The sequence below is a fragment of the Mesoplodon bidens genome, assembly GCF_964165515.1.
Source record: "Mesoplodon bidens genome assembly, chromosome: 14".
NCBI classification, from domain to species: Eukaryota; Metazoa; Chordata; class Mammalia; order Artiodactyla; family Ziphiidae; genus Mesoplodon; species Mesoplodon bidens.
In genome coordinates this window covers 70,794,358-70,817,516 of record NC_138170.1, presented here as the reverse complement: position 1 = coordinate 70,817,516, position 23,159 = coordinate 70,794,358, and the positions used below count along the sequence as shown (strand labels likewise).

The window sequence follows — 23,159 nt, the reverse complement described above, 5'->3', positions numbered from 1 at the left end:
GGTTCCTGCTTGGTTCCTCATCCCCTTTGTGATGTGGGCATCTGATGTTCCTCGTAACCCAAGTCAGGCCATAACATTCATAGAAAGAATATACAGACATGATATTATGCATACTATACCTACCCATCATTAGGTATAACCTTGATCACCTAGTCAAGTTGGTGTCTGCCAGGTTTCTCCACCATAAAGTCACTATTTTTCCCTTTGTATTTGATTAGTTTATATGAAACCATTCTGATAATCCACCAATATCCTGTTCCTCATCAAACCTCTACCCACTAGCCACAGCATTCATTGAATGCTCTTGCCTTTATCCAATACCATCATGATGGTAATTATCTAATCGTATCACTCCTATATGTTTTAGTTGGCATCCTACTTTAAAGAATTTTCCCGGGATTTCCCTGGTGGTCCAGTGGTTAAGAATCTGTCTTGCAATGAAGGGGACACCGGTTCAATCCCTGGTCCGGGAACTAGGATCCCACAGGCCACGGGGCAACTAAGCCCTCGCACTCTGAAGTCCATGCACCGCAACTAATGAGCCCATGCGCCACAACTAGAGAGAAGCCTGCACACCACAACAAAATATCCTGAGTGCCACAACTAAGACCCAATGCAACCAAAAAATAAATAAAAAGAATTTTCCCTCCCAACCCTCCTTTCTCAATTCATTCACGCATTTATTTATATCAGTATGGATTCATGGATTCTTACTTTATTCTGTGGGTTTTAATCCATTACTCTATTTCTTTGCTCAAATTATACAAGATTTGGCCATCAGGAGCCCTTTCAAAGTGGTTCCAATATTCTGTTGACATGTCCCCATCATTTTGAGTACTTCCTTACTTTCTGGCACAAAAGAAATCTGTAGGCTCATCTTGTACTCTCCCTTCCTGACCCTAGAAATTAAGCTCAGGTTCCTCTTAGTCAAGGATGGTATTCAGAAATCAAGATCTGGGCACTAGGTGTGCTCAATGTTACCGGAGTTTCACTGCTATTGAGTCCTCTCAGCAGAGAAAGCTAGGATATATTAATTTATATAGATACATAGAAATATAGACATCTATATCTATTTCTTTATCTGTGCATAAATAATTATTTTAAAAATGTGTGTACACCAATGCTTTCAACTAATTCCATACCTTAAGTTTCTTTCTAGACTTTCCCTTTTTACGTTTGTAAGTCCTTTCCAATGAGAAACACGGCTTCCATTATCTTCAAATACATTTATTCATTTGCTCTTTCAACTAATTAATTTGTGTAATGTAACCAATCTCTCAACCCGAGACCTCCATCCATCACAATTCCACTAACCCCTCCCTAGTTTCATGTCTTCAAACTAGGGGAGTCACTGTCTCTGAGGAGCAGCTTTCCTCTTCGCCACCCAATTCCTTGGATGCTGGACAGGTGGGGAAGAGAGTGGACGAAAGGGTTACCTTTTCTTTAGAGAAGATTTAATTCATATGCTAATACTTTATCACTTAAGATTATTGATCAGTATTTCAAAAGCATGTATGATCATTTTCAATATACTACCATTTAAGCATTTTTGAGTTATTTCCCTTTATGCTACAATTCTTTTAAGAAAAATATATAGGGACTTCCCTGGTGGCGCAGTGGTTAAGAATCCGCCTGCCAATGCAGGGGACACGGGTTCGAGCCCTGGTCCGGGAAGATCCCACATGCTGCGGAGCAACTAAGCCCGTACGCCACAACTACTGAGCCTGCGCTCTAGAGCCCATGAGCCACAACTGAGCCCGCGCACCACAACTACTGAAGCCCGCGTGCCTAGAGCCCGGGCTGCACAACAAGAGAAGCCATCACAACAAGAAGCCTGCGCACCACAACAAAGAACAGCCCCCTCTTGCCGCAACTAGAGAAAGCCCACGTGCAGGAACGAAGACCCAATGCAGCCAAAAATAAATAAATTTATTTAAAAAAAGGAAAAATATATAAAAACTATCCATTTCATAAATGTCATTTCTGTATCATATGTTCCCAAAGCAACACGACTACATTACACAAATAATTAGTCAAAATGTAGCCACTTGCAAACAAACATGAGACATACTTGCAATATATGTTTAAAGGTATCCAAGTATAACCTATAGAATTAATATCCACTTACTAAAATGTTTTTCACAAAAAGACCAATTTTTTATTTTGTGCTGTAATACAATTTACCATGAACTAGTTTTAAAGCCACAAGACCACATTTCATACTGAAAGGCACAAAGGAAAAAATGATTAGAAATTCAAACAACAAAATGTCTATAAGTAAGGATAATAAACATGTTAGCTGTGTAACATACACTTCCGCTCATTAGTTTAAGTTCCCCAGAAAAACTAGTTAGCTACTTCCAAACCATCCCACGTAGAGGTGGGAAAAACCATTTAAGATGCAATTCAATCATGTAATAGTATTTAACAGTAAACATGCTTAATGTACTTAAGAAATGGATGTTTCTTTTTTTTTTTACTTTATTTATTTATTTGTTTTTTATTTTATTTATTTATTTTTTTGGCTGTGTTGGGTCTCAGTTGCAGATCTTTCACTGCAGTGCACGGGCTGTTCGTTTGAGGCATGCGGGCTTCTCTCTAGTTGTGGCATGCGGGCTCCAGAGCACGTGGGCTCGGTAGTTGCAGTACACGGGCTTAGTTGCTCCATGGCATGTGGGATCTTAGTTCCCTGATCAGGGATCGAACCTGCGTCCCCTGCATTGGAAGGTAGATTCTTAACCACTGGACCACCAGGGAGGTCACAGAAATGGGTTTTTTTTAATTGTATTATTTCACTTCCTCAGGCACTTGCCTTCTCCAACCCCACCCTTTAACAGAGTAAATAGAGAAGCTCAGACATAAGTTAACTAACTCTAGCCCAAGGTCATATGGCTAACAAATGACTGACAGACTTGAGAAAAAAAAAAAAACATAGAATTTAGGTCCTTCCATTCCTAATATTGCTCTCTGTCTACTACCTCAGACACTCCACCCTAGAATATTTATAAAATACCAAGGTTAAAGTGTGCCTCAAAGGTCATCTTACTCAACTACTGATCCAAGACTTGATCAGCCTCTACATTTGTCATTTCAAATGTGCTGCACTCCTGACCCATCCAATCAGAAACCATTTTTGACAAGATTCCCCAGATAATTCTTATACACGTTAGTTTGAAAAGCATTACTATATAACATATTCAACAAATAAGTCACTGAGGAAGCACTGTCATATGTTCTAAGCTAAGACATATTTGTGAAAAAAGAAACTGATACCTATAAACTACTTTACCAATTTAGATAGTCCAGGCCAGCATTACTCCTAATCAAATCCCACCACTCATCCTTCAAGACCCATCTGTCCCTCAAAATCTTACCTGAAGAATCTAACCTAAATTGACCTTTCTCCCTCTGCTAGCTGCAACTCTACATTTTGGCACTTAATTATATTCAATTTAGCATTATATATTTACCATCTTTAAAGTATCACATCCAAGTCTTGACATTCGAGCAAGATTTTAAGTTCTTTAATTATAAAAAATACCCTACTTCTTTTTAATTCCACACTATACCAAGGGGAAAAAAGGCAAGACTTTCCCAAGTTTGTTCTGTAAATTAATAGAAATTATTAGGAGAAACAAAGGAAGACTCATGGACAAATAAATTTGAGAAACAATGAGGTCCAAGGTTTTTTGCTTCAGGACTTCTAATAGTCTTTAATATGTTAATATGCAGGGATTTCCCTGGCAGTCCAGTGGTTAAGACTCCAGGCTTCCAATGCAAGGGACTTGGGTTCAATCCCTGGTCAGGGAACTAAGACCCCACATGCCGCGAGGTGCCGCCAAAAAAAAAAAAAAGTTAACATGCAGTATAGCTCTAAGTATGAAAGACAGTATATAACATTTCACAAGCTTATTTGATCAAGCTCTTTTTTCATGGAGCATCTGTAGGTACTGAAGTTTCACAAACACACTCTGAGAATAAGTACTATGTACTTACTGAATTAAAGACAAAATAGTAAAATATTTGAAGTCTAGCCATTTTTTAAATAATGTAAGTTATTATATAACTCTTTCAATATCGATTTAAATGAGTTTGTGTTTATTTATTACTCATTCTTTCACGTTCTACTGGCTTTTTACAGTTGCATTCAGGAGTGTCTCTCAAAGTGTTGTCCACATACTAACTGAATCATAAAGCACCTGACTTCTCATTAAACAAACATAACCTGCTAAACTAGAGCTCTTGGAGGTGGGGATATTTTAAATGAGGGCCTCTGAATGATTCTTAGTACACGAAAGTCTGAGGACCTCTGGTATATAAAACAGTTCAAGTATAATATGACACACATCATCCTAACTGCTGCACTGCACTACTGTACCACTCTTACAATGAAAGGGTTTCAGTGGTGACTTGGCTCAGTGACAGAGACCTCAGAATAAATAGCATTACAAAAGACTCCTTCCCTCCAAAGAAATGCAGGGATTTAAATAAAGCAAATAACCAAAATGTAAATACTACAAAATAATTACTTCAACACCATTTAATTAACTTCAAGCTTTGGGAAAGTTTTTACCTACAAACCTGATACTAACAGTTCACCTTTAATAGGATGATCATAATGCTCAACTTTAACTTCTTCAAAGCATTTTACTAGTTAATTATAACCTAACCCTTTGAGGGAAGGCGTTGCCAGTTTCAGGACAAAAATATTTAAGAGAGATTATGCAACCTACCCACAGTCATTTAGCAATATGTGTCAGAGTGATTACAATCCACGAGCAGGAAAGGCATTTCAAACTAAGGGAATAATTTCATTTAACAAACATTTGTTGAGGACCTACTGGGTACATAAGACATGGGGGTTGGGGGGGATGGTAAAAAAAGAGTAAAACCTACTTACAACCCAATACACAATCTGTTGAGTTCACAAACAGTCACAGTAATGATATATGGCATGTTATACTAAGTACTATAATAGAAATACACAATTCTCTGAAAGCAAAAAATGAAAACTGCTAACAGAGATGAAGGAAGACATCATAAATCACGTGGACTTTATTTTGTAACAGTAATGTAACACATAGAATGGTCAGAGGAACATGATTCAAGGATGAGATAACTTCCATGAGAAGTGTAAGAGTAACAGTGTCAAATACTACAGAAAGGAAAAGTTAAGTCATCCCCACCTAAGTGACTTTTTCTCTTAAACTCTAACCTTCTAAAATCAGGCAGAAAATTTTTCCAATTTACAGAAATGATTTTCTCCTTGAGTCTTAAGAATTTCTTAAACCATACTCATCAGCTACCACAAATACTGAACACTATTCTACCATAAATCTTGTAAAAATAGGTAAAAGAAGTTGAAAATAATAAAACAGAGAAGAATTTATGCTGCTCTGGTTTTCAGGGAAGGCTTCCTGCCCTGATCACAATTTGTCAGAAATCCAGAACCTGTACTTCAATGTAAAGACAAAAAGAATGTACCCAAGTACAGCATTAAAAAATGAAAAATTCAAGGAAATAAGTGAATTAGCAGACCAATAGATGAATTCAAGTCTTTTTTTTTTTTTTTTTGCGATATGCGGGCCTCTCCCGTTGCGGAGCACAAGCTCTGGACACGCAGGCTCAGCGGCCATGGCTCACGGGCCCAGCCGTTCTGCGGCACGTGGGATCTTCCCGGACCGGGGCACGAACCCGTGTCCCCTGCATCGGCAGGCGGACTCTCAACCACTGTGCTACCAGCGAAGCCCTAATTCAAGTCTTGATGATGGCCTCATATAGAATTGTAAAAGTAGAAAATAAGAAATTGATTACATAAAGCTGAATAACTAAAATATTAGTAATACCAATATTCAAAATAAAGACTGGGCAGGTGTAAAAAGTGGATTTTGTGTTTTAGGAGCTATGGAGGAAGTGGGGGGGGCGGGAGGCATATGTTGACGGGAGAAATGTAACAGTGAATTCCAATTTCGAAAATAAGGTTTAGAATTCTAGCCAGAAATCTACGGAGATGTCTATCAGACTGTCGGAAATGCAGTTCTGAGACAGAGTGATGTGAGGACTAGAGATAGATATGAAATTGTAATAAAAGCGTCACAGGTAATAAATATAGAATAAAAAACAAGAGGGCAAAAGTCAAAACCTTGGGCTTCCCTGGTGGCACAGTGGTTGAGAGTCCGCCTGCTGATGCAGGCAGGAGAGGCCACAACAGTGAGAGGCCCGCGTACTGCAAAAAAAAAAAAGTCAAAACCTTAAAAAATGCCTACATTTACATTAAAGGAATAAGCAGAAAGGATCTCATATAAACTAAAGAAAAATACAGTGTCTCACTCAAACAGGGGGAGTGGAAGTTGGTTCCAAAAAGACTAAACAATGGGGCTTCCCTGGTGGTGCAGTGGTCAAGAATCCACCTGCCAATGCAAGGGACACAGGTTCGAGCCCTGGTCCAGGAAGACCCCACATTCCATGGAGCAGCTAGGCCCGTGCGCCACAAGTACTGAGCCCACGTGCCACAACTACTGAAGTCCACGTGCCCTAGAGCCCGTGCTCTGCAACACGGAGAAGCCACCGCAATGAGAAACCCGCACACCGCAAGAAAGAGTAGACCCCGCTCACGGCAACTACAGAAAGCCCACACGCAGCAATGAAGACCCAACACAGCCAAAAGTAAATAAATTAAATTAATTCATTAAATTTAAAAAACAGACTAAACAGGATGAAAGCTGATAAACATGTGGATTGGTAATTAGGAGGTCACTGTAACTTCTGATAGGGCAATTTCTGCAAAATGCTGAGGTGGAAATCGCTAAGTGAAGAACCCAGTGAGTGGTAATAATGTAGAGTTGATAAACTACAGAGCTACTCTTATGTGTCAGAATTAAGAAGAATAAGATAATAGGCTTAAAGAGGTTACAAAGTCAAAGAAGGCAGTGAAGGATTTTCTTTTTTTAAAAGAAGACCTGGATTCTTGTAAACAGAAGAAAAGGAACCAGAGAAGAGAATAAAATACAATAAAATTTTAAAGAGGGTAATTCCCTGGAGGTCCATGGGTTAGAACTTGGCGCTCTCAATGCCAGGTTCGATCCCTGGTTGGGGAACTAAGAACCTACAAGCTACACAGCAAGGCCAAAACAAAAAAATAAAAGAGCAAGATAACTGATGAGAAAAAAATCCTCAACAAACAAGAAAAAACAGAATAGGAACTGCCAACAGGTTAGATCAGAAAGTATATGGGTGCAATCAATCTTTCCAATTTCCTTTATAAGACAGCCTTTTTTTCTACCTTTCTTAAAAATAGGTACTCCTGTTTTCATGAGAGCTTAGAAATTCAGTCAATTTCTTTCTCTTTCATTTGTAAAAAGAATTCACAGAGGCAGCAGTTACCATGACTTCAGGAAACAAAACTCACACTGCTGTTTATTTTCTTAGAGCCAGTACTATTCTACAAAGTCCTAAAACTTCAGGCACACAAAATGTCCTAAAATTTCCTCAAATATCCCAAGAGCAATGGCTTACTAGTTTAATATTTCTAAATAATCATCATGAAAGAATATTGAAAGGGAAAAAAATATATAGAAGTGAGCTGAGGAGTTGTAAAAAGATTTAAAAAATAGCCTATTATAGTTTAAACTGCATTTTTCTTCCTGGAAGATAATTCTTTTACCTGAAAATATTATATTACTTAAAACGACAAAGAGGGACTTCCCCGTGGCACAGTGGTTAAGAATCCGCCTGTCAATGCAAGGGACATGTGTTTGAGCCCTGGTCAGGGAAGATCCCACATGCCACGGAGCAGCTAGGCCCGTGCGCCACAACTACTGAGCCCATGTGCCGCAACTACCGAAGCCCGTGCGCCCTAGAGCCCGTGCTCTGCAACAAGAGAAGCCACCACACTGAGAAGCCTGTGCACCACAACAAAGAGTAGCCCCCACTCGCCGCAACTAGAGAAAGCCCGCGTGCAGCAACGAAGACCCAAAGCAGCCAAAAATAAATAATAAAAGAAAAAAAATTTTTAATGACAAAGAGACAATAGGCATACTGAAAAATGCCACAGACTTAAAAGTTAGACAGAACCAGTCTTATATTGCAGCACTACCACTGTAATTCAAAAACTACTATTTACCTCATAAGATTGTTAGAACCAGGTGAAGAAGTGTAAGTAACAAATATTACACCTGCAGTCTGACAGTGGATACAGTCTCAAGTAAGGATACTTGTTTGGCTTTGTAGTATTAACATAATTTCATAAGCTTATTAATTATCTTCAGGGATCCATTCATTCCACAAACAAAATTTATTAACACCTGTTACTGTGTTAGATACTAAAGATACTTGATGATTAAACACTCTGCCCTTCAAGAAACTTAAATCCTAACTCCTTAAATCGGCCAGTAAAAGGTATATAAAAACTTGGGCCTCCCTGGTGGCGCAGTGGTTGAGAGTCCGCCTGCCGATGCAGGGGATACGGGTTCGTGCCCCGGTCTGGGAGGATCCCATATGCCGCGGAGTGGCTGGGCCCGTGAGCCATGGCCGCTGGGCCTGCGCATCCGGAGCCTGTGCTCCGCAACGGGAGAGGCCACAACAGTGAGAGGCCCGCATACCGCAAAAAGAAAAAAAAAAAAAAAAAAAAAAAAGGTATATAAAAACTTAACAGTGCTGAGAGTATTGGGGAGAGGAGTGCATACTGATTTAGCCTATTTATAGAACAATTTGGCAAAACCTATAAAAATGTAAAGTACAGTATACCTTTGACTCAGTATTTATTTCCACTTTGCCTAAAAGAGAAAGGTCATTTTATGTGACATTATTTATAATATTAAAAACATGGAGACAACGTAACTGTGTATCAACAGGGAAAAGTTAAAGTGATGGTGTAATGATACAACAAAATGTTAAAAAGCCAGCAAGAAGGACAGATATGAAAGAATGTACATGATACATATTTAAGTAGAAAAATTAACTATCATAAATAGTATATAAGGTATGATTCTATTTCTGTTAAAAGTATACACATATAGGGAATTCCCTGGCGGTCGAGTGGTTAGGACTCCGTGCTTCCACTGCAGGGGCCAAGGGTTCGACCCTTGGTCGGGGAACTAAGATCCTGAAAGCTGAGTGATAGTCAAAAAAAGATAATAATAATAATTATTATTATTATATATATATGCATACACACACATAGACATATAAATAACCCATACATACATGTGCAATGGTCTGGAAAGACGTACACCAGCTTTAACAGTGATTATCCCTAGGAAGAACGAGCTAGAGGAATTAAGGGAGATGGGGAAAGTCCTTCCTTTATCTGTGCACTTCCATATTATTTGAAATACTGATTTCATAATTTTTAAATAAAAATATTTTGCCAAGGAGCTGAGGTTAAGAGTCTTGTGTACTCCTTTATCTTCAGTGTCTGGAACATGGAGTCACTCAATAGATATTAAAGAATTAAAGAAAGACACTTCCATTTCCAGTTGAACTGTTGCCTTTAAAAATCATATGGTCTGGGCTTCCCTGGTGGCACAGTGGTTGAGAGTCCGCCTGCCGATGCAGGGGACACGGGTTCGTGCCCCGGTCCGGGAAGATCCCACATGCCGTGGAGCGGCTGGGCCCGTGAGCCATGGCCGCTGAGCCTGCGCGTCCGGAGCCTGTGCTCCGCAACGGGAGAGTCCACAACAGTGAGAGGCCCGCGTACCGCAAAAAAAAAAATAAAATAAAATAAAAAATAAAAAAAAATCATATGGTCTTAGGGCTTCCCTGGTGGCGCAGTGGTTGGGAGTCTGCCTGCCGATGCAGGGCACGTGGGTTCGTGCCCCGGTACGGAGGGGTCCCACATGCCGCGGAGCGGCTGGGCCCGTGAGCCATGGCCGCTGAGCCTGAGCGTCCGGAGCCTGTGCTCCGCAACGGGAGAGGCCACAGCAGTGAGAGGCCCGTGTACCGCAAAAAAAAAAAAAAAAAGAGTTAATAAACAGACATTTAGGTCTTAAGAGCAACCACACACACACACACACAAAAAGGAAAATACTTAACTTTAAAACCAGAAGATGCACAAACATGGTCTACTGGACATAACTATAACACTGTACCGATGGCAGAATTCACATTCTTTTCAAGTGTATGTGGAACAATTACCAAAACTAACCATAAACAGGGTGACAAAAATAAGTCATAACAAATTTCAAAAGATCAAAATCATATAGAAAACACAACACTGTAAATCAACTATACTCCAATACAAATTTTTTTTTTTTTTTTTTTTTTTTTTTTGCGGTACGCAGGCCTCTCACTGTTGTGGCCTCTCCCGTTGCAGAGCACAGGCTCCGGACGCGCAGGCTCAGCGGCCATGGCTCACGGGCCCAGCTGCTCCGCAGCATGTGGGATCTTCCCAGACCGGGGCACGAACCCGCGTCCCCTGCATCGGCAGGCGGACTCTCAACCACTGCACCACCAGGGAAGCCCACAAATTTTTAAAAAATAAAATAAAATAAATCATATGGAATATGTTCTCTGCACACAGGAGTATTAAACTGGAAGTAAATACCAAAAAGGTAATTAGAAAATAAACTCCCAACAATTTGGAAAAGTAAATATACTTTTAGATAACCAATAGATCAAAGAATAAAGCAAGAAGAAAATTAGAGGGACTTCCCTGGTGGTCCAGTGGTAAAGAATCCGCCTTGCAATGCAGAGGACACAGGTTCAATCCTTGGTCAGGGAACTAAGAACCCACATGCCATGGGGCAACTAAGCCTGCGCACCACAACCACTGAGCTCATGCGCCTCAACTACAGAGTCTGCGTGCTGCAAACTACAGAGCCCACCCGCCCAGTCTACACGCCACGACTAGAGAAGAGAAAACTCGCAAGCCCCAACTAGAGAGAAGCCTGCGAGCCAAAACAAAAGATCCTGCATGCCTCAATGAAGATCCCACGTGCCACAACTAAGACCTGACGCAGCCATAAATAAATAAATAAATAAATAAATCTTTTTAAAAAAGGAAGAAAATTACAAACTATTCTAAAATTAAAAGTTGATGTAAAAAATATATATATATATATATATATATATATATATATGTATACCAGAAGAACCTGAACAATAAAAAAAATGAGGTAGAATCTTTTTTTTTTTTTCCAGCCACACCCCGCGGCTTGCAGGATCTCAGTTCCCGGACTAGGGATTGAACCCAGGCCATGGCAGTGAAAGCCCAGAGTCCTAACCACTAGGACACCAGGGAACTACTCCCTAGGTAGAATCTTAATAAGGGACAAAACTGGATATTTGAGTATCTGAACAATCAATAAATTCACACTGTAATATTTTTCCATCTCAATGTTTTCCATCATATATATATATATACTTACATTTTTCTACATCTAATAGAATATATACATTTTTCCCAATCACACAAAGAATGTTTACCAAAACTGACAATATATTAGGTCACCAAAAAAAGCATCAAATTCCACAAGAAAAATATGCAAACTATGCTATGTGAGAGCTGTTCCTTGCTCATGGACAACTTAATATGAAAGTGTTGATTCTCTGTAAATTAATCTAGGAATTCAAAAACATTCCCAATCAAAATTCTAGTTGGGGGAATTCCCTGGTGCTTCAGTGGTTAGGACTCCATGTTTTCACTGCCGAGGGCCCAGCTTCAATCCCTGGTGGGAGAACAGAGATCCCACAAGCCACACAGAGCAGCCAAAATAAATAAACAAAATAAAAAATTAAATTAAATTTTTAAAATTTCTAAATCAAAATTCTATGGGACTTCCCCGATGGCCCAGTGGTAAAGAATCCGCCTTCCAATGCAGGGGACGCAGGTTCAATCCCTGGTCAGGGAACTAAGATCCCACATGCCGCGAGGCAACTAAGCCCATGCACCACAACTACTGAGCTCACGCGCCTCACAGAGAGAGCCTGCGTGCCACAAACTACAGAGCCCACGCACCCTGGAGCCCACACACCACAACTAGAGGGAAGCTCACACACAACAACTAGGGAGAAGCCCGCACGCTATAACAAAGAGCCCACGTGCCGCAACTAAGACCCGACGCAACAAGAAAGGAAGGAAGGAAGGAAGGAAGGAACAAAGAAAGAAAGGAGGGAAGGATGAAGGAAGGGAGGGAGGGAGGGAGGAAGGAAGGAAGGAAGAAAGGAAAATAAATAAAACAAGTAAATATTTTTTTAAAAAGTCAAAATTCTAGTTGGATCTTTAAAGGAAGTCCATAATCTTAACTGGAAATATATACCAAAATCTTTAACTATGTAAGTCAACTTTGAAAAATAACAAAGAGGAAGAACTTGCCTTTTAGGATATTAAGACATACCTCAAAACCACAGTCACAGAAATAGTATGATACTGCTGTAAGAATAAATAAACCAACAAAAAAGAATACAGAGATCAAAGCAGAATATATATGGGAACTTGGTATATTATAAAGTGGCGCTACAAAGGATAGGTTGTCTAGTAGAATGAATAAAATAAATCAAAGACCTAAACAGGAACGGTAAAACTGTATGTGCGTACAGCATCACAACATAACAAGTATCCCTTACTATGGGACAAAAAAGGTTAAAAGCCACTGATCTATAATATTCTTGGAAAACATGACAAAAATAGCAACTCCGGTAGAAAACAAAAATATTAACAAGCATTTTAAAGATGAAGAAATTTTTTTTTAAATTACTATAGACAGGGACTTCCCTGGTGGCGCAGTGGTTAAGAATCCGCCTTCCAATGCATGGGACTCAGGTTCGATCCCTGGTCAGGGAACCAGATCCCACATGCGTGCCGCAACTAAGAGTTCGCATGCCACAACTAAGGAGCCCGCCGGCCACAACTAAGGAGCACACATGCTGCAACTAAGGAGCCTGCCGGCCGCAACTAAGACCCAACACAACCAAAATAAAATAAATTAAAAAAATTACTAGGACATAAAGAGTTGCCCATTCTCATTGATAACCAAAGAAAAGCAATTAAAAAGCTAGATATTGACAAATACTGGCAGGGGTGTAGGGGTATAGGAACTCCTATACACTACTCCAAAAATGGAGACCGGAACAGCAAATCTACAGATAATATTTAAGTACACATATACTCTATTCCATTTCTGGGTATTGAATTGCAGTATGTAACATACAAGGAGTGCACTGCACAATTCCAGGGGGAGCCAGTAACACAGACTATAGTGTGAATGGTGCTTCCTTGACTTTTGCAACATGGCAGCCCTATAACAATGAACCAAAGAGACAAAATGTTTGTCTACATGGCACTTAACACTTTAACGTAGTAGCTGGTTGATAAATATTTATTGATTGAATGAAAAAACAAAGGAATAAGCAAGTCTCACTACCAAAAGTTAAACTCAATGACTTCCAAGTTCCTACCTGGCAAGAACATTTCATTCTAAGGGTAGCTGAAGCACCACTGTTTCAGAGATCCCAATTTGGGTCCTAGAATACAGATAGAAACCAATAACGCTAAACATGTTTAATCAATAGTATGTATCATCATATATAAATATACCATATAATGTCTTTTCAACAGGTTTAAAGTATGAAACATGTTTTACAAATGGAAAACACTTATCTACCCCAGAGATAAATAGATTCCTAGAGCATAAAATAAATGTACACACTGATAAATCAGTATCATCAAGTAGAGGGAAAGATGGCAGCACAAGTACACTGCAGATCACAAGGCCTCAGACTTAGTCTTTTTATAGGGGTATTTTCCCCAAGCCATCTTTAAAATACTGGGAAGCAAAAATATTGCCAAAGAGTAGTCTCTACGTGATATGCCTGCTCCTCTCCCTACACGCACCCCCTGAAATCAGGCAGCAAGCAATTACTGAAAAATCACTGTCCTATATTTCATATCCCTATAGGCTACTGTTCATACTTCCAGTCTCAATACTAGACACCACAACTCCAGATATTCTAGTAAAAATCTGTCTATACACAGTGCATACAGTATTTTCTGACTGTACAATGGCATCCTTCTTCACTTTTTCAGATATTTTTGAAAACTGAATGAACAGCATCAAAGAGTAGTGATAAATACAGATGAGACAATAAGATAAACACATGGAAAAGACAGAACTAGATTTAAATATTACCCTACTACTTACGCCTATTTGGCCTTCTACAGGCCACTTAACCTCTTCAGCAATTCAATTTCCTCAGCTGTAAAATGGGGATACCATCACCTGCCTCATGGGGTTGTTGCAGGGATTAAATGAGACAGCATTAAACACCTAGTATTAGATGCTAAATAAACCTTAGTTTACTCCTCTCCTCTTTATTAGGCTACCACCAAATGGGCCAAATTGTTGGGCAAGTTGCAACATGTAAATATAGCAAAAGTGAAGGCTGCCAATATGAAAATAATTTCAAATGAGGCTACTTTCCATTCCTTCACTCAAAAACTATTTATTGGGAATCCCTGGTGGTCCAGTGGTTAGGACTTGGCGCTTTCACTACAGTGGCCCAGCTTCAATCCCTGGTCGGGGAACTAAGATCCCGCAAGCTGAGTGGCACAGGTGTGGGGTGGGGGGGGTACTATTTATTGAGCACTATGTCTGGAAGGCACTGTTGCAGAAACTTAGGATATAGCTGTGAACATGACAATCCCTATCCTTAAAGTACATCAAAGAATTCCACTCAAAATAGTGAATAAAGGATTAGAACTCTTTTTTTTTTTTTTTTTTGCGGTATGCGGGCCTCTCACTGTTGTGGCCTCTCCCGTTGCAGAGCACAGGCTCCGGATGCGCAGGCTCAGCGGCCATGGCTCACGGGCCCAGCCGCTCCGCAGCATGTGGGATCTTCCCGGACCGGGGCACGAACCCGTGTCCCCTGCATCGGCAGGCGGACTCTCAACCACTGCGCCACCAGGGAAGCCCTGGCCCCTATCTTGAACTGATTTATCCTGTTAATAATTTCTCATGTGTATACCATGTGCATACTTAGAGCTCTGAAGGTAGGGGCTATGGTTTATTTACCCTCTATTCTCAGAGTCCAATCAACACAATTTTCACATACTAGATCGGCTCCTTAATATGCTATTCATTCATTTAACAAGTATCAGTATTTATTAAGCATCTTCTATATGCCAGATGATGCACTAGGCCCTGGGAATGCAGCAGTCTGGAAGAAAATAAAATATAGTGGCTGGTCCGAGGGAGCTTACAGCCTACTCTAATAGAAGAGTCTAGGAGAGAAAGACTTTAACCAAAGGTGTATAATCTACCTCCAGATAAAACTACAATAACAGGGACTTCCCTGGTGGCGCAGTGGTTAAGAATCCGCCTGCCAATGCAGGGCACATGGGTTTGAGCCCTGGTCCGGGAAGATCCCACATACTGTGGAGCAACTAAGCCTGTGTGCCACAACTACTGAAGCCCGCGTGCCTAGAGCCGGTGCTCTGCAACAAGAGAAGCCACTGCAATGAGAAACCCGCAACCAAGAGTAGCCCCCGCTCACTGCAACTAGAGAAAGCCTGCAAAGACACAACGCAGCCAAAAATAAATAAATAAAATAAATAAATTTTAAAAAAACTACAATAACAATCTAAAAATGAAAAAAAAATCTTATATCAAAATACTCACAGTTCAAAAGCATCTGAAGTTCAGAATCTTACAGCATATACTCAAAGTATCTAAAAGCTAACACAAACCACAGTCTATTAATTTTAACAGATAACTTTTCTATTGTTTGATATAAGCCACACACAATACTTACCTCTCTAAAAACTGTCTAGCTCATATTTAAATAAAGTTAACACATTTTATGTATGTTTTCCCCCTAGCTCTGTACTTCCATAGAACTTTTAATCCAAAATTCCATATGCTTTTTACTCATTTTTCACAAAATCCTCCCCCAGCACAGAGACATAACAGAAATATAAAATGTCCCTAGTACAAGATCAAAAATATCAACAAATCAAACTTCATTATGTACGTCCAAAAAGAAATACCAAATACATAATTCAAAGTAATGCGGCACTTTTCTGAAGTGGAACCTTAAAGAGACAGGATCACTCCCCGTTCAGGTGCAGACACTGGTTGGGCTCCTTAGTTCTCATAACAAGTGTTAATCCTACCACCTGTCCACCTAGCTTTCAGAGGTTACAGGTTTATCTATAATTAGGTATTTAGAAGACATGCAATCAAGGATGTATCCAAGGATGGTTAAAAAGATTATTTGCCGGGAAAATGATTTAAGGAATTAATATGCATTCGCTTCTACAAGTGTAAATTTCATCCTTGACCCAAAAAACTGCAAGTTTGTATATTTGGACTACAGAAATGGCCAAAAACTGAATTTTTTTTCACATTTCCCTCTTTTTTTTGACATTTTAATTTTTTTATTTTATCTTTTTTTTAACATTTTTATTAGAGTATAATTGCTTTACAATGTTGTGTTAGTTTCTGCTGTATAACAAAGTGAATCAGCTATGAATTTTTTAAAGTTATATTTTCAGTTGGATACCGGAGATAATCCTATGAACTCTATAGCTGCTTTGGTTCAAAATTGTGACGGGGAAATTGTTTTACAACATTACTCAATATCACCCATATGGTGCTCCATATGAATTTTTTTTTAAAGGTAAGATTTTTTATTTTTTATAAATTTATTTATTTTATTTTTGGCTGCGTTGGGTCTTCGTTGCTGCACGCAGGCTTTCTCTAGTGGGGCGAGTGGAGGCTACTCTTCGTTGCGGTGCGCGGGCTTCTCACTGCGCGTGGGCTTCTCACTGCAATGGCTTCTCTTGTGGAACGTGGGCTCTAGGCGCGCGGGCTTCAGCAGTTGTGGCTCACGGGCTTAGATGCTCCGCGGCACGTGGGATCTTCCTGGACCGGGGCTCGAACCCATGTCCCCTGCATTGACAGGCAGATTCTTAACCACTGTGCCACCAGGGAAGCCCCATATATGAATCTGATATAAGGAAAAACTTGCTCTACTCTGAGGAACTTGTATTTTTCCCTACTCATCTGAGAGTTATATACATGGTTACATTTCCCTCTTAGACTTCTTTTCCATGTTTAACCCTCAATTTCCACCACTCTGCTTCTGTTACACTGGGAAACGAATGAATGTTGGAAAAGAATAAGTACAGAATGATAAGAGCATATTAAAGAAGGATTGAGAGGTTATTTTCTAAAGATAAAATCAAAAATCAAACAAATTTACCTATAAAGTTACTTAAAATATGTACTTTGATTCTCTCAACTAAGATGTGGATTTTTAAAAGCTCAAAAAATACAAAAAGCTAGTGACAAGCCAAAAGTACCAACAAACAGGCCTAAAAGAGGTAGAAAAAGAGTTGAAATATTTTCAAAGACTGCTTTCCAGTTCTGTGACTACAGTATTAGTTTGCTGAGTGACTCTTAGGTGAAGCAAATAAATGCTAATTACTGACGTTTAGATTAACCTAAAAGAGGTGAAGTTTTATACATGTTAAACAAACAAAAAAGCCAAGTATCAATATATAGCAGTAATTGTTATACAACTAACTGCAGAGCACAAGTCAACTTGACATTAAAGTATAGGCACAAAAAAATCATTCCAATAACCTACAGAATGCATCATGTGTGTATTTCCCCACCCTACACACACTTGGGGGAAAAGCTATGACAGATCGTGGTCCTAAGGCTTTTTAGAGCAAATAAAATGTCTCTAGACACAGTGGATGAAATAGTCTAAAAAGATCAGGGCCGGGGGGTAGGTGGAAATCAGCATCAACTGTAAAGTGAAGAATATCACACAAAAATAGAAAAAGGGGAACCTCTTCAATTTATATCGTATCAAGAGGAATACATTTCTTCCTACAAAAATAACAGTCTCCTAAAGCAAAGGCATGAGCAACCCCATTTTCCACCAAATAAGTCTTTACAGATTACAGCAAATGTCTAAGACACCACAGACACAGAGGGTGCCTTTAGGCACACCAGAAAGGGTGAACCAGGAGTGCTAAATTCTTGTAACATAAAACAAACTTGAAAGCAAGAGCTTACCAAACTCAAATCAACCCATTTCAGAAATATACAACAAGGAAATATACAGCCGGCTTCATAAATATACATAAACTTAAATTCAGAATTATAATTTATCTTCTTCTAAAGGACCAATCACAACATAGGATTAGTAAATCTCTTAAATTACTCGGAGAAAGCAATTAGATCATTCCATCATCTACTAGGGTCAAAATAGCAACCTTCTTAAAACTGACAATCAAATGTTTCAAAGTAAATCTCACTGGCCTGTTGTTTATGGTCTTTTAATACATTTTAAAAAGATCTTTGAAACAAAGTTTCATTAGTATCCTTCTAGAAAGAGCTCTAATATCTTTCATTCTTCTAGCAATTGAAAAGCTACCGCATGTTCATTTCTACATTAGATTATTGATTCCTTGCCTTTTAACATCTCCATAACAGCTGCTTGACAAGTTACCTCACCTTATTCCTCAGGGGGTAAGGACAGCATAATATCCATGAATTCAAAAATGGGACCACAAAATGATCAGTGACAGATGAGCTAATTGATTCACATAAACGAGACACTGCTCTAATAGGCTAGGCATTCATAGCATTATACAATTAAATGCTTACACTCTAAATATTTTATTTGTCCTTAAGGATACAGGACAAACCTTTCTTAAATTACTTTTATTTAAAACATATGTTAGCTTCATAAAGTCAGTAAGCTTGTACATGTTTGCAATAATTTCTACAGAAAGTCTAGTTTTCAGAATAATTATTCTGAAGAGTTTGCATAACTTTCAGATTTAGCTTTCTTACTTCAACCTAAGAGAGCTAGCTATAAGCTCCAAAATAAGTCTACTCATAAAGCAATTTTAAAAATATTTTCCAGGTTTTTAGCAAAATAAAGGCCAATTATATTTTCAAAGATACAACGTATTTCAGATAAGTACAGTAAAATATGTCTATTGTATTTGCCTCGGTTCATTCTGATTAGTGTCAGAACAGTATGAGATACAGAGAAAAAAATACACGCAAACATAATCTTGTAGACCCCTACAGAAAATGAAATATTGCTTTCCTCCCCTAATAGTAACAAAATGGTGTGGATTGAAAGGACTATGTTAAATGAACAAGTTCCAGTCAAATTACTCTTAGAAAATTAGCCTCTCTCTAGACAGAAGCAACACTCTTTTCTGAATTCATAACCAATCTCATAACACAACCTTATCAATTCCTTTAAAGTGATAAAACATACGTGCTAGCTTAGAGCCTTACCCTGTAATAAATTCAAGATCTACCACTTTAAAAAAAAAAAAAAAAACTAAATCATCACCGGGCTTCTTCAAATGTCACTTTCGCAGTAGTGGGACGATGGTGTTAATTCACCTTTTATAAACTATTCCCAAAGCAAAAATGGAGACATCCAAGACACCAAACAATTTGGGATGATAGTGCCTACCATCAATAATGTTCGACACGTTTCTTTCGACGTGCCGCTTTTGTGACCTCAAGGCTCTACTAGAAAGCTCTACCGAGTCCCTACTAGAACCCTGGTTAGCTGGCTGGCTGATTCTCCAGCTAAACATCACGTTTGATCGCTCCTGCCTGGAGAGGCGATAGTGTTGATTTTGTTTTTAAAGTTGGTGTCAGAGCAGCTCCAAACTTTTTTCACCATCCCTGCCTGGCTGCCAACTGGAGCTCTCCGTTCACTTCCTCACAAACTTGAACCACCCCCAAACAGTTTGAGAGTAAGCTGGAGTTAGACACCGGCAGGAGCTCACACACTTACAGGAAGGGTTTGACACCGCATAAAACTTTCACTTCTCTCCAACCCTTCCACCCGGGAACTCTGGCCCTTCGCTCTTGCTCCCCTAGAATTGCCCTCTCAGGCAGGACAAGGACACGGAAAGCAGGCTGTTCTAATGTCCCCGAAAAGACACCCCCCCCATAGCCCTCTCCCCTGGACTCAAGTCCTGTTCTTTACACAAAAGAGCGGGGCCAGCAACGCTGTCGTGGCCCTACCTAGCCGGCTGCCATCCTCCAACGCACCCGCAGACCCGGTCTCCGGCCGCCCGAGCGGTCTCCACTGGAGGCTTGTTGCCCCAACCCGGCCAGACAAAGCCCCGGCGGCCGGGCCGACTCGCAAGCCTCCGGACTCGGGCTGCCGCGCTCTTACCCGGGCCTCATCCAGAGCGACGCCGGCGCCGCCGCTTCCCCCGGCCTTGGCGGCGGGGCAGCTGGCAGCGCGGGTCTTGGAGGAGCGGGTCCGAGAGGAGATGAAATGGCTGCTGCCTCCGGTCGCCCCAGGCTCTACTCCGGCCCCAGGCCCAGGCCCGGGCCCAGGCGACTTAGATCCGAGAAGGCGCAGAGAGCTCTTCCGGGTGTTCACCATGGTCCAGCCAGGAGGACGGGGTCCACGCCGCGCCCGCGGCGCCCGCCGCGCCGGGGAGAGCCGAGCAAGGCCGGCCCGCCGGCCGGGCAGTCAGGGCTAGTGGAGCCGGGCCGAGAAAGACAAGACGACCCGGACTCCGCGCAGCGCAGACGAGGACAGGCGAGGGTAGGGCAGAGGAAGGGAAGTCGGCGTGCGAAGGCAGGTAGCGGGAGACGGGAGCGATGCTCCAGGCCGAGAGCTCAGACCCTCCGCCGGCTTCAACCTACTCAGCGGGAGCCGAGCGGAGCCGCCATTTCTGCCCCTTTCTCTCCCGTTCTCGCTCTCGAGCTCCGTGCGTCAGGGCTCCAGCGCCGCAGGGCCGACGAGACCTCTTCCGACTTGGCCGCTGCGGGGCGCTGCAAGGCCGGCCAGCCCTTCCCTTGCCGGCTCTCCGTCCTCTTCCCCCGCCCCTCCAGTAGGCCCCGCCCAACGGCGCGCCGTCAGCGCTCGGCGGCCACGGAAGGGACGCTCTGGGCTGTTTCAGCTCTATGGTTTCCAGGTCTGGCTGCCGCCTAGGAAGTGGGGGGATGGGAAAAACCAGGATGCGCGCGGGACTAGCTAGCGCGGTGTAGTCGGTCGTGGAGTCTTCGTAGCCTGCCAGGCCCGACTACCCCCGCACTCCCAGCATCATCCCAGGTGGCCTCGATGGAGCGAGGAACTACCCGAAAAGGTGGGGGATGGAGGGGAACAGGTGAAGACGAGGGCGCGGTGACCTGAGTTGGAATCCCAGGGATACCCAAGGCAAGACACTGAACTTGAGTTGTACTTTTCACGGCTGTAAAAATGTGAATGATAACTGAGATAAAATATATCTGTGCCGTATCTGGCACACGATTAGCTTAAGAAAGAGCAAACGCTAGAACCCTGCCTCTTTAAACAAAGTAAGGCACTGCCGATTTCTATAACCTTAGCCAGACCTAAGGCGTAATCACGAAGAGTGAATTCTTCGTACTAAAAGCCTTTTAGCACTGCTGCCCCGCCCGCGCAAGAATTAAGAATACAAAAAGCTGAATACAAAGATATAAAATGTGTGATTTAACTTTCAAAGAAAAAGATTAAGGGACGCAATTAATATGAAAAGCTATGCTGTAAGTAGAATTATGTTCATTTCCAAAAATTGCCTCGCTAAGAAAAGTTGAAGACTCAAAAACAGTCCTGTAAAAATCAACAAGCTGCATCAAAATTAGAAATTCCAGCCATCCAACAAGCTCCCAGTTGGCCAACAAAACTGCATAATGCAATGGGAATGGAAATAGTTTTTCTGTTGGGAAATCAGAATAGATTCCAGGAAAGCAGACAAGTCCCTCTTACACTAATTTGCATACCACACCCTCCCCAGAACACTTCACCCACAATTTAAAACCGGCCTCTTTGGGTGTGGAGACCTCATAATGGAAGACATGAGTTTTCCTGTGTCAATTACCTATGAGATCATTGAACAGGATAAACAATTTCATTTCCTGCAGAAAGAGGCTGGCTTTAAGTAGTATTTGAAGTGTCCTGAAGAGGTGTATGGTATGCAAATTAGCACATAAAGGACTTGTGTGCTTTCTTCCTTTGTTTCTGTGTTTGTATTTGTAGTCCCAAATTGAGAAAGCCAGATTGTTATTCAGGTTATAAATACCTATACCATTTACTAACGCCAAATGTTTATTCTAACCCCAATTGCTGTTAGATACTCTGTCAGGCCAGGAAATGGAGATTCTTTAAAAACAACATAGTTCTGGCCCTCAAAGAGGTCACAGACAAGGAGGGAATGGAGACAGGCAAGGAACCAGTAAGCTGCAGAAAAGTGTGATTAGAAAGAATAAGGCGGAGGGACTTCCCTGGCCGTCCAGTGGCCAAGACTCCCAGCCCCCAATGCAGGGGGCACAGGTTCAATCCCTGGTTGGGGAACTAATATGCCCACATGCTGTGCCAGCCAAACAAAAGAAAGAAAGAAAGAGAGGGACTCCTGAGATGCATCTTGAACCACAAAATGGAGAAAGGAAACATGGACAAAAGGAAAGCTTGAAAAAGATATGAAAGAGTTGCTTGTTTTACACAGTATGACCTGAAGAAAATAACTGAAAAAATCAATTAAAATCGTTTTTAAACTTTACTTAAAACTATATGAGGGGGCTTCCCTGGTGGCGCAGTGGTTGGGAGTCCACCTGCCAATGCTGGGGACATGGGTTCGTGCCCGGGTCCGGGAGGATCCCACCTGTCGCGGAGTGTCTGGGCTCGTGAGCCATGGCCGCTGAGCCTGCACGTCTGGAGCATGTGCTCCTCAACAGTGGTGAGAGGCCCGCGTACCGCAAAAAAAAAAAACTATATGAGGGCTTCCCTGGTGGCGCAGTGGCTAAGAATCCACCTACAATGCAGGGGACATGGGTTCGAGCCCTGGTCCGGGAAGAACCCACATGCCGCAGAGCAACTAAGCCCACGAGCCACAACTACTGAGCCCATGTGCCACAACTACTGAAGCCCGTGCACCTAGAGCTCTTGCTCCACAACAAGAGAAGCAACCCCAGTGAGAAGCCCGCGCACTGCAACGAAGAGTAGCCCCTGCTCACCGCAACTAGAGAAAGCCTGCGCACAGCAACAAAGGCCCAACGCAGCCAAAAATAAATAAATAAAATTTTTTTAAAAACTGTATGAGCTGGCAAGATACTAAGGAATACTTAGACCAGAAACTAAGTCACAGGAGGAACCCAGAAAAGCAAGCAAAGCTCTAAAGACAGCTTTCACTTTCAGTA

General features: G+C 41.4%; 1 protein-coding gene across 4 annotated transcripts in view; it reads right to left on the bottom strand.

Annotated features, from left to right (window-relative positions):
• ATAD2B (ATPase family AAA domain containing 2B) overlaps positions 1 to 23,159 on the bottom strand; it is a 166,398-nt gene that overhangs the window by 132,433 nt on the left and 10,806 nt on the right. For 2 of the 4 annotated variants that reach the window (XM_081254848.1, XM_081254849.1), the window contains exon 1: positions 20,167 to 20,468. The exons of 1 other annotated variant lie outside the window; for it this stretch is intronic. In XM_081254848.1, the coding sequence (XP_081110974.1) occupies positions 20,167 to 20,382 (216 nt within the window). In that variant the 5' untranslated portion in view covers positions 20,383 to 20,468. Of the gene's footprint in view, positions 1 to 13,395; positions 13,439 to 20,166; positions 20,469 to 23,159 lie in introns of those variants that run through there. One more of the 4 variants, XM_081254851.1, reaches the window with a different exon arrangement.